The 12780-nt window shown below is 36.1% G+C and overlaps 1 protein-coding gene across 2 annotated transcripts; it reads left to right on the top strand.

Moving 5' to 3' along the window:
• Window positions 1–8884: 8884 nt before the first annotated feature.
• LOC123684537 lies at window positions 8885–12683 on the top strand. Of its 2 annotated transcripts, none has more exons than XM_045623831.1 (6): window positions 8885–9033; window positions 9678–9813; window positions 10072–10203; window positions 11182–11314; window positions 11370–11570; window positions 11885–12683. In XM_045623831.1, exons 2-6 carry the CDS (start codon window positions 9769–9771, stop codon window positions 12613–12615), a joined length of 1242 nt encoding a protein of 413 aa, XP_045479787.1. In that variant the 5' UTR covers window positions 8885–9033; window positions 9678–9768; the 3' UTR covers window positions 12616–12683. The 2 variants fall into 2 exon arrangements, with proteins under 2 accessions (XP_045479787.1, XP_045479794.1); XM_045623838.1 differs by lacking the exon at window positions 8885–9033 and adding an exon at window positions 9116–9241.
• The last annotated feature ends 97 nt before the right edge of the window (window positions 12684–12780 follow it).

Here is a 12780-nt window from a genome sequence, read left to right as displayed (position 1 = left end):
CTAAATAAAATAATTTCCTATTCACCAAAAGTTGGCGGCATATATAATATAATTAAATCTGAAAATATAAAATAAAAGAACCAGAAAAGAGAAATAAATGTTATAGTTTCCATTATATTAATTTGGAATTAACGACCCTTGACGAGCATACTTTTGCAAAAACCATGGCCAGTCCTAGGACGATTCAAAGTACACCAAATTTTCCTGGAAAGATGGACACCTGGAACTTTCTCTGAAAGATCGAGATACTTAGAAACCAAATAATCCAGGCCGAATAATTCCGAACACTCCTACTTGAACCCCTCTTCTATCAAAGGGAATTGTACAAATGACCGCATAATACTGTTCAACTACTGTTTGATATCTATTCCTGGCATTCACATCATCAGAATCATTGAAAAATGAAGTGACAACAGATCTGAAGGAAGCAGTGGCTAGAGGTTCATGCTCTACCTAATTGTTCATTAGACACCATTTTTTTGCCAACTAGGTACAAGTTTACTATTTCAAGTGAGTATGGTTGCAACCCAAAAGTTAGCATTTGTTCGACGAAACTGTTGTTTTGTTGTATTGAATAAATTTTGCTAGACTATTTTACTTTATTTTCGATGTTTGGCATTATCATCCTCCGAGATGTGTTAGTTCACGGTGTGCAACACATACCGTAAATTCAACCCAAAATTCAAACACGATAATATTAATATTTATAGGTTAGTGTTTGATTTTTGGGTTTCATATGAGTTTAAGAATTTTTTTTGCTTCAGCTATAGCTGAAGCAGGACGTTTTTCCTTTACCTTTAACCTATATCATTAAGCATGATTAATGAAAGTGGCATACATCATCATTTGTGACAAATTAGAAAACAATAGTTACCTAACTATGGAGGAAATATATGAATATAAGTGAGGAATGTTTTTATTTGAGATGACTAGAGATATTTTACCAATACCTACGCAACGTTTTGTTTTAATAGTAGATTGCTACCACATCGAAATTGGCGCCGATACACTGTATTGAAGGTAGGCCAATTAGCTCGAATAATATTTTGATCCAATAATGGCATTCTCTTGTGATTATCACTGCTCTAGAGTGCGTGAAGCACATATATGACAAAGGAAGGATTTTGATGCGTCATTCAATAGGTAAATACAAAATAATTGATGAATGGTCCGGAGATTATCGATTAGAATCAAAACAAGAGCCAGCTCAAATTATACAGTAACAGAGATAAACTTATAACTTTAGGATATTTACTGATGATGCCTGATGTTATTGGCTTTGATTTTCAAATGGAAATGAGAAATTGCCGTTGTTTATTAATCCATTATTTTGATAAACATTTGTAACTGCTGGGGCATCTCTAAATAACAACAGGTCACGTTTTAAGTAGTGTGAGTTCTGTGAATCTAATACACTGAACAAAAGAGAAACGATGAAAGCGCTGAAGTTAAGTCAGGAGCTTTTGAGCACCCGTCAGCTATGCGCCAATTGCGCTCTTGGAGATCGAAGAAATGTATGAATAACATGTCATTTATTGCTCAAAAACTCCAGACATCAAATCAGTGCTTTCACCATTTTCTATGGTTCTGACGACATTATTTACATGAAGTTTTGCACGACTCTTACAATTGTTATTCCATATATACACACAAAATCTCAACTCGGTCAAATCTATTGTCAACGAAATATAAGGTATTCTGCTTGAATTGTCTAATGTTCTAATATGTCATTAACTCGAAACTCAAAATGGTTATGCTATATAAACACGCACAAATATCAACCTGAACAGATCATTAATCACTGGAGTATCGGGTTCCTTTTACTCTTTTCCAATATTCTTCTTAAATTTTATATGGTTCAGATTATGTGATCAACCAAAATCTAAATTCTATCGGTTCAGTGGTTACGAAAATATTGTGTACTTGTTTTCTACATATGATGAGCATGGCCTTGGAACCTTGAATATTCGGTTTGGCCGTCGACGTGGAAGCATGGCCGAGATATCCTCATGATTTTCTGCGCTTGGGATTATCATAATGAACCTATTTTTCATCTCAGGTCACATGCAATACAGAAATCCCTTCAGTTTTTGCCTTGCAAGCAGCTGTTCACAAGCAAACAAACGCCGTTCAACATCTCTCGGCTTCAACACGTACAACACCCAATTTCCTTGTTTCGGAATTATTTCCATGACTTTCAGGCCACCAATTCTTGTAGTGTTTTACACGAGTATTAATCAAGTACGAAACCTCCTCTCTGCCACCACCATGCTGGTCTTCAACGCCAGAATCGCCGTTCTTGAAGTGTTGAAACCACTCTCGGCGCGTTTTGTCACTAACCTCACCATAGGTATTTGAGAGCATTCGATGAGCCTAGGCCGCAGATTTCTTCATATCAAAGCAGAAAATTAAAACCTCCCAAAATAACGAGAATTTGGCTCGTAAGCAGACATGTTTAATCGAGAATAACTTCACAAATCGACTAATATTTCGATGGCGTTATGTTTACAAATACGTTAGCTTATTGAATGACATCTACGATCTATTAACTTCGACTACCACTCACTGCTACAGCCATCTACTGCAAAACGGCGAAAGCAAAGTTGTGAACCTAATATATTCAACTTCAATTTTCTGTTTCTAGTCGAGCTTTCAACACGAAATTTGCACAATGCTAGAAATCAAGAGGTAGCCAGGGAGAGGGTTCAGGATGTTCAAACCCCCTTTCGAAATGTGACAGTCTCACAGAGCTAGAAATTTCATATAAACGTCTTAAATCTGAGCACCAGCGGTTCTGTTGTATTCTATTGAATTATTTTTTCTCAATATTCTTCTTGAATTTTTTATGGTTCTTGCTTTGCTATAAAAACAATTCTCCACAATATTCTCCACAAAGCTTGAAATAGTCATTCCATAAGTACAACTAAAATCTTAAGCTAATGAGATCTATGATCATAGAAATATTCACATTGAATATTGTTTCCAGTTTGTGAAAATGTTATTTTACATATGAAACGAATGTTCGATCCCTGGAGGGAAAAAATACAGACAAAATGATAGAGCTATCGGTTCGGTGACGAGCAATCAAAAATCACAAAACTTGAACTTACTTACTGACTACGTTCAACACTGCAAGCAAATGATTGTGGACGTTTATACTGGGCGCGAGACAGTTCTGCTACCTTAGCAAATTTCGACAGTTCATTCTGAGATATTCCAAAAATCAATTCCCAGAACTATCTCGACACAATGATGGTAGTTTGTAAAATAAATTTCATTTATCATAATGTGATATTTTTCTTCCATACCTTTCGATACCTACAATACCCTTTGTCAGAGTAAGAAACGATTAGTCGATTACATTTTCACAGCATCTCCCCATCACAATGAACCCAACATCAATTATGGAGCCATTCTCTCCCGGTCTGGTATGGAATGGGATTTCCTGAAAAAAAAGTCGATTTACGCCGATGGCAAATCAATAAATCTAGCGTCTTTGTAACGAATCCGAGGCATGAGGACGTGTCCATTGTACTGTAACACCACGTTGTGACTTACTTAATTCCAATCTGCGAAATCACTAGCCTTTTGCCTTCATCCAGTTCAATGACCAACCGTTTTTCCCCTTTTTGCGCCAACCGGCGCACCATAGAGCTTCTCGCCGCTGCACTCTCCGTGCCTCTTTTCGCCTTTTTCTTATTTGGATCGATTAACTTTGTGAATTTGACCGTAATGTGGACTTCGCTGATGCATATTCATATTCATGCCTTTTGCAACTTTGACCGATGTTCCACTAGGACGGTCAGCGCTCGTTTTCAAATTTTGGACCAGCAAAAAATTGCCTAATTGACTTCGGAATCTTTGAAGTGTAGCCTCCAGACTGCGTGCGACTTCAAAGGGCCGGTTTGTCAGCCAGAGAAGTGAGGATGGCTGTTTTTATGCTAGGTGTGAGTGGTGTGACGAATGTAGTATAGATAGTTCGTTATATGAAATTAATGGGATTTAATCATAGGTAGGGGATAAAACAAAGAGTTTTTTGTGATAACAATAGCTGTGATAGCAGCGGAGATAGCAGTTTATTTCATTTCACACAAAGCTAGATTATTTTTGAAAACCATAGAACTGTGTTATAGTATATCCAAAGTCACTTCGAGGAAGCCAAAATATTTCAATTATACGAGGGTTTCCAAATTTTCAGAAATTCCTTTGGAATTTATGAAATTATTGCTAACAATACTTTCAAATAAACCCTGGTATTCATCAAATCTTGGAAAGTCTTGGAAACGAGAATGGTTTCTCTTATTGACTGAATATTCCACTTCGAGAGCGTTTTTGGTTACACTCATTGGCTGCATCTATCACTTCTTAATTACTTCCTAATGATTCGCATAGACCAGTGTGGTCCATTGGGGTATTATTGAAATGCATTATTACTTAGTTTTAGTTGATTGTTTGACTGATGTTTTTAATGATTTCGACTATGATATTTGGCAAAATTGTGTGACTTGTGTAAAAAAAGATGAATATTTTGCGATCAAATATATTCCTTCATTTACTTTCAAAGTCAGTAATGATACGACGAGTTCTGAAAAAAAAAATGATTGACTGTTTTGCAATAATATCTGGCCAAGCGTTTGTATGGACTAGTTCGAGTGACTTTGGATATACTATACTTGGCAAGAGGGAAGTAACCTTGCACAACTGTGAACTTGACTAAAACACTGATTATATCTGAAAATCAGCAATATACTTCACTCATTAAGTTCCAGACATAACCATTAAAAAAACTTTTTTCCTCAAAAATTCGACTTTATTGGTTAACATTGCCATCTTCAAGAGAAATACCCTCCTCCGACATTTCAATACCTTTTCTGAAGAAAGATTCGTCTTTGCTTTCGAAATAGGCTCCAATCTCGACAATCACTCATTGATTAGAGTCAAATTTCAACAGTAGTTATTGGGACCAGAGTGGTCAAGCAGTTAAAAGCAGAATTCGTTCAATTTGACCAAAGTTTTGATCGATTTGTGGCAAGAAGCATTGTCTGAGTGAAAGATTTTTTTCCATTCAGGACGTTTTTTCTTTTTGGTGAACAACTTTGCTTCCGCCGTTTTGCAATAGATGGCTGTAGCGGTGAGTGTGGAAATAGCCCAATAAACTATCTAACAAATAGTCCATCATCAATATCTAGACAACAATTAAATAGATTGTAGATGTCATACAATAAGGTATTTGTAAACATAACGCCATCGAAATATTAGTCGATTTGTGTCTGCATCATAAAGCTATTCTCGATTAAACATGTCAGCTTACAAATTCTCATGATTTGCGGGAGGTATTAATTTTATGCTTGAATATGAGGAAATCGGTAGTTGAGGCTCATAGAATGCTCTCAAACACCTATGGTGCGGCCGTATTTAGTGAAAGAATGTGCCGAGAGTGATTTCAATGCTTCAAGATCGGTTATTTTGACTTTGAAGACAGGCGGTGGAAGAGAGATGGTTTATGAAGATGCAGCATTGGATGCATTACTTGATCAACCCTTGTGTCAAACGCAACAAGAATTGGCAGGATCATTGGGAGTGACGCAATAAGCCATTTCAAAACTCCTGAAAGTCATGGGAATGATTCAGAAACAAGGAAATGGGGTAACGTACGAGTTGAAGCCGAGAGATATGGAACGGCGTTTGTTTGCTTGCTAACAGCTGCTTGCAATTCAAAGACGGAAGGGATTTTTGCGTCGCCTTATGACTGGAGACGACAAATGAGTTCATTACGATAATCCCAAGCGCAGAAAATCATGGGAATATTCCGTCCAAGCTTCCACGTCGACGGTCAAACCGAATAGTCACGATTCCAAGGACATGTTCAGTATTTGGTGGGACCAGCTCAGTGTAGTGTATTATGAGTTGTGAAGACTGTCTGAAACAATAACAGATGATCGTTATCGAACGCAATTAATGCGTTTGAGCCGAGCATTGAGAGACATGATAAAGTGAATTTACATCATGACAATGCTCGATCCCATGTTGTGAAAGTGGTCAAGGATTCTTGGAAACGGTGAAATGGGCAGACCCACCCTACCCGCCGTATTCTCCAGATTTTGCTTCCTCGGACTATCACTTATTTCGATCAATGGCTGACCAGCACTTCCGGTCTTATGAAGAAGTAAAAAATTGGATCAATTTGTAGATCGCTTCAAAAGATGACCAGTTTCGTACGCTGCCCGAAAGATGGGAGAAAATAATGGCCAGCGATGGACAATACTTTGAATCATAAATGTATAACCAGTTGTCAGCAATAAAGCCTCGAATTTCGGATAAAAGAGGCGGATGCAAAGTTGTATCCCTAAGTAATAATAAGTCATGACCCTTATGGGACATGCATAACCAAAACTAGGTACCTTATTGGAGGAGAAAGAATTAATTAATAACTTCAAAACAAGATCATATCCCTTGAAGAGTGAAAGCTGCTCCGATCAACATCAACTAATAATTTGAAGGGATTGAAAAGTTTGATTGACCTTTATGTACCATAAATACCTCTAATAGGACCATACATCGCCAATACCAAACCATTCAACAGCTACCAAAAACGCTCCAGTTATAACCCATAAACCTGTCCGTAATCACATGAATAGATTGTCACGTGAACCGACAACTCAATTGCTTCTTGCCATATCAGAATACCACATTCCTAAAGTCGTTGTTCGACTTCCAGACAACATCTTGTGCGTGCATTACTCCTCGGAGATAGACGGAATTGAATTATTCGAGAGATTCCATCTTGGCGTCCGTTAGATGTACTACAAGAAGTGTTGGGGTAATGCGGAGGTGGCCCAGCTTTAGCCACCCACACAACCCCTGGCCCGCATAGAACACCCGCACATATTCTTCGCCCTTCCCCATGTTGAACGCGGATGGCGGTCTAGTTTTCGTAAAGGTGACCATCGACGGGAGGGTGTATCACAAGGTTCGGTGTTGGGACCGATCATTTATTTTGGGATTGTATAAGAAAGTTCATATGTAAAAATGTATACACTCGCGTTCACGACACTCATACAATCTAACATATGAATTATCGATGACAAATTGGCAAGTAAACTCCGAGGAGGCTCCCATTTCATGGCGAATATTTGTTTTGACTGGGCCAGAGAAGTTGGTTTTCTAAAGTAAACGTTGAAATTGAGGAAACCCCTCGGGTAACCGTCCAAAGGCGTTAAATCAGGACTGCTGGCGGCCTTTGAATGTCAACTCTCTTGGAGATTCATTTGACAGAGACATAGTTGGCTGCAGCCCCAAAACCCCCGCCTAGCTGACAAGTCCTGTGTAACTATGATCTGTCTTGATTGTTACGAAATTCTGCAGTTCAATTGACAAAAACTCATCTAACATTCTGACATATCGCTGTGAAATTCACAACAAGTGCATGCCCCCTTTCCTCTTCAAAACAGTATCTAAGGACTAGCTGCTCCACACGATGACATTGAAGCCCTTGGCGAGTCAAAGGTTTTCGGTTTGCACTCTAGTAGCAGCAGTTCTTTAGGTGGCCATTTAGGTGAAATTGTGCTTCATCGGAAACAAGATGTTGCTAAACGTTTGTAAGAGCTCATTTGCCTGATTTACTAAATCTAACCTCTAAATGGCATTTTGGGGATTTCAATTCTTGCACCAAATGAATTTTATAGTGGTACAACTTCAGATCTTTGTGCAAAATGAGGTGTAGCGATGAGTTATGGACATCAAAGCATTCGTTTCCGAATGGAGAAATCGGGATCATCACGAACAGAAGGATTTACCCGTTCCACGCCGTTCTTTTCTGTTTTCAATAACCTTGGGCAACCAGATTTTGGTTTATCTAGTCATCTAGTGTGTAACCGTTAAGTGAAATTTGATCTCGAGTGGATTTGTAGTTTTGAGATTATGGGAAGACGAAGAGTTAGAATATTTACGAATTCATTTGATTTTTTCCATTACCGAAATAAACTGCGAAATTCGAATTATAAACTGAAAATTTCAAAGTAATAATTTTTTCCGTTCGATAATAATTTTCGTTTTGACAGAGGGCTAACACCACTGAATGCGGGTAACTACTGCTGAAAAATGTATGACTTTCCTGTTTAATTTGTTTCAATTGAGGAAAAAACTATGGAATAAAGAATCACTCCAGTTACCGCAGAAGGTAAAAGCTTCGAATCGAAAGAGAGAAAAATAAGAACGGTATTAAATGAACATTGAATTGTTACAGAACAGGAGAAACAGTTGAGTCGTTCAGTTACCGAGTGTAGTGACTTTCCGGTACGAGAGATGGCGTCGTGAACTGCGTATCTCTCGGAAGAACGACACCGCTTTGGACATATAAACCCAACCATGCTCCTCTATTAAGATGAAAGATGTATGTGGCATAGAGATCAATGTAAAATGTTCAATCACCACTCAAAAATTGACTGTTCACGTTTTGGAATGTGTAGAATCTAAATATGTGTCCGTATGGCATGTTAAGTATGAATGGTAATCACAAGATCACTGTTAAGGTTAAGATTGAATGAATATGAGAAACTAGTCTTGCTATGCTTTTTTACCCAGAGGAGTAAAAGACTCTTTACTTTGGCATTTGAGGGAGTAAAACTTCTTATTGTGTGTTGCGCAGAAATTAATTTGTCTTCTTTACAGATGATTTAATTATTTGTCATAAAGCTACAAGATATGATACAAAATTACGTTATTGAGGTAGGGTTCCCTCTATTGGATAGCCGTGAAAACTGTTTCCCATGATGATCTCAAACAATAGATTTCTACAGAATATATCGATGGGTTTTCTCAGTTTACTGAGAGATATCTCTGCAAGCTATATAACATCAAGGTTAACAAGAATTATTATATCAATGTTTACCGATTGCTGATAAATAATGAAAGAGAAATAAATAATATAACATGTTATCATGTGAATTCGTGTAGATGTTGTGTCAGTGAAAATGAATCTGTGAACGTATCTGTTGACCTTGGAATAGATAAATTATAAAGTGAAGATAACAGGTAAGCAATGTGAGCATGACTCTGGAAAAAAAAATCAATCAAAAATCACATGAGAGGAACCGATTATAATTCTCAACTATAATTGGCGCCCAAGTTCAAGAATTATATTTATGACCTAAATAAAATTTTGAAGAATCAGCTCCTCGAATTGGATTTCATCAGAAAATATAGGACAACCGGAATTTCTTGAAATACGCTGAATAGATAGGTACACTCATTATTAATTTAATGATTATTATGATATAATACTCCTAGCTAGATGCCCAATAACTTTTACTAAAAACGAATTTGATATTGTTTGATTGTTGTGAAATAATATGTTCTTTGCGAAATTTCAATGAGAATAAGAAATGTGGTTCCGAATACTGCTACAAGAGCGTATTTTTGAAAAGTCGCTATTCTTAAATTCATTTTTAATGAATAAATCCCTTAGCCTCAAACGAGGAATTTCTCTGAAGATTCTGAACATTTTTATTTTCAAACATACCTATTTGCACATATCGATACAATAATATCCTGAGATTTATATCAAAAACGTGCGCTATAAATTAATGCAATCATGAGTTGTTAAAATTATCACCTTATCTTATAATTCTAAGAATTTAATTTTATCTTGTCATCTATACTCAATGAATTTTTTTCAGATGAAGAAATGAAGTAATAATCGAAATCAATATTACGGACGTGAATTTGTCTTACAATTCTTGCCAACAGTAAGTTTATAGTTCCAGAAAAATGGCTCAGATAGGTGGGGACAAGATGGTTCTTGTCCAATTTTTGGTGAGTTAATATTAAAAAAATGCTTTTTTTGTAACTTGTGAAAAATATTGTGCTCATATTTCCAATTTATGCAATTGAAATCTCGAATCAAAATAAAATAACCTATGAAATTTGTTTTGAACGCATCTATATATCGTTTTAAATGAATTTGAATAGCAATAAGTACTGATTCAATTCTACAGTAGGTTTTCTGCAGAATGTATTTCTTGTGGTTCATCTATTATTGTTACGAAACTGATATAATTTTTTGTATTTCAGGATATCTTAGCACTGAGTATATTGGTACCTGCAGTGCCCCCTACAATTCTAAAAACTGGAGGTACTTTAATGCACCTTGGATGCTTAATGTCTTTAAGCGCAGCAGTAAGATTGATATCTTCCAAAATTTGCGTGAGTACTTACTTTGAACGATTAATGGGACATTATCTACCTACTGAATTTTGGAGTGTCAGAATGACGTCTTTCTCTTATATTATGAGATAGTTTTTGTCGGAAACTATTTGTTTCAGATATACAGGGTGTTAGAATTCGAAAAAAATTCTTTTTCAATATTTCTGAAATGGCGACTAATTTGTTTGCGAGTGAAAGTAGGCAAAGCTGACAATTTCTGGATAGAGTTTTAAAGGAATATAAAATGAAAATAATAGGTTAACCTCTTGGCAAGGTGTTCTCAATCCTACAGTGAGTGGATTAAACACAGAGACGACAATCGCCTAAAAATGGCGAATGGGACGGGTCTTTGCCATAGGTTTCGAATGATAATCTATAACAAGTAGATTCCTATACAGTGAAATTTTTTTACTTCCTGCCTAAAATGGGCCTCACATTCTGAATGAATCCCAAAAATTCGCTAAACGAAGAATGTAAACAAAAAGCCGTCATTTTTTGGCTAAAAAACCATTCACACTTACCTACCTTTTGAAAAAATCATAGAACTGAAAAACTTGCATGGAAATTATCCTTCCTAAAGGATTAAATTGATGTTGAAAAAAACAATATCAATTCTCTATTTTTTCTGTGGAAAAAACAAGGCATATATATTGCATACCTATTTATCTCTATTAGAAATGAGACAACAGAAAACTATACAAGGATGCCAGTTAGGCCTAAATTATTTTTCAATAAAAACGATGTGTTCCATATCTCACTTATGCTCTACCAAAACTCAAAAACAAATACTTGGCTATTTCAGATATTTTGAATTTTTCTCCTTGAGTCTATCTCAAAAATATACCTATATGTAGTTTCTCAAATGGTCCGTCCGATTGATGTTTGCCTTGACCCTTATCCTAAAATCCTTTAGAAATCCAAAATATAAATTTGAATTAGATGTTTCATATTCGATATTAATTTCATATTTTTCCACAGGCTGAACTTTTGAAGGTATCTGGAAAACGGACTTTACTCCAGTATTCCCTCATAATTAGTTGCTTCTTCAATGCTCTACTTTATCTTGTCTCATCGTGTTTTTATGGAATAATGCTAAATAGAGTTCTATTCCGTGAGTTTTTTCGTCATAACATAAGAAGACATATTTTATTCACCTCAATTTTCAGTTCTGTTCAACCAAGTGCCCCTTCTTTCTTCTATGTTGGTATCCAAAGAAGATGGGAATCAAAGTGCGCTCAAAAATCCGTTAACACAAAGGCTAATAGCAGGTTTAGCGGGCTGTGCAATAGTTGGATCTATTATCGATTCGAAGGGTGGTTTTTATGTGTTGGTACTATTGTCCACTGCCATATCTGGAATAGCAGCTGGTGAGTAATTTTTTTGGCTCGCAATTCTAGTTTTGGGGTTATGAAAGGTTAAAAATTCCATGCCTAATTTGACACTAATTATGAATTCTTGGGAATAAATGAAATAGTGGAACTCTTTGTGAATTTGTATCATAGTTTGGGTTGTTTTGTTGTAGGTAGGTGGTACTATAAACTCTTATGGTGCCAAACTCCTAAATTTCAGTAATGGGAACGAAATAATCTTTCTCCAAAACCAAACGATCTCTTGATCTGTTTCAATCCATCAGACACTTCTTTTTATGAACCAGCAAGTTTATTTGATTCTATTTTTTCAGCAATCGCAATGCAAGACCAACCAAAAGAGAAAGAAAAAGAAAAACAGCTGACCCCATCCACAGTAATCGACGTTCTGAAAAAAACTTACGTCTCTACGATGAAGGATATTCGAGATATCGACATCCATTTTGCCAATTGGGATGCACTTCTGACCAAGTCCCTCCTAGTAATCAACGCTAAAGTTGTTTACATCTTATTCGTGGTGTTGATTATTTTCGTGTTTCAAGGAAAAGGATCCTTGGTCAATGCGACTGCAGCCTACCAGACTATTATTCTCAGTTTATCTGGCATAGCTTTCAATAAACTGAATCTGTACGTGAATAACATGGGAAATCCTAAGCAAATATTAGAAAAGTCACTGCTCGCTTGTATACTTTGTGCATTCTTACTAAGTTGCGCACCCAGTTATTCATTTTATTTATTCATGTTTATACCATTCGTTATATCTAGAGCTTTCATTGAGTACTACTTCATAGAAGTTTTTGAAACTAAGAAAAACCAGAAGTTAACTCAAGACCTCGAAACGGTGTCTACAATTACTGAAGTTGTGGGACCCTTATTCGTCGGTTTAGTGTTTCAACTACTCAAACATAATGCTTATAGATTATTAACAGTGCTTCCGTTCGTAGCCATTTATTACATAGTTAGTAAAAGAGTGTACAGAGAAGTTAAACCAGAAAAAACTGTAGAAACTAAAGAAGAACAAAGTAAAGCAAAAAAGGACGAATAACACACTGACTATATCGAACAAAAAACCCAAAAGTGTAAATGAAATAGAAATAAAATCTTTTTATTTAATTATCATTTCTTATGATCCTGAGAACAAATTTCAATGATGAGTCTTAATATTTCGAAGAAAAAGAATACAACATATAATTCTATATTCCACGTTAAA

Source organism: Harmonia axyridis, chromosome 1 (assembly GCF_914767665.1).
Source record: "Harmonia axyridis chromosome 1, icHarAxyr1.1, whole genome shotgun sequence".
NCBI classification, from domain to species: Eukaryota; Metazoa; Arthropoda; class Insecta; order Coleoptera; family Coccinellidae; genus Harmonia; species Harmonia axyridis.
This window is presented reverse-complemented; position numbering and strand designations above follow the sequence as displayed.

What these genes read in the sequence shown, in the direction of transcription:
- LOC123684537 (XM_045623831.1), top strand. Translation starts at nt 9,769, where the DNA reads ATGGCTCAGATAGGTGGGGACAAGATGGTTCTTGTCCAATTTTTG. An exon ending in TGGTTCTTGTCCAATTTTTG is followed by an intron (nt 9,814 to 10,071) that starts GTGAGTTAATAT and finishes TTTGTATTTCAG; the next exon opens with GATATCTTAGCACTGAGTAT. An exon ending in TGATATCTTCCAAAATTTGC is followed by an intron (nt 10,204 to 11,181) that starts GTGAGTACTTAC and finishes ATTTTTCCACAG; the next exon opens with GCTGAACTTTTGAAGGTATC.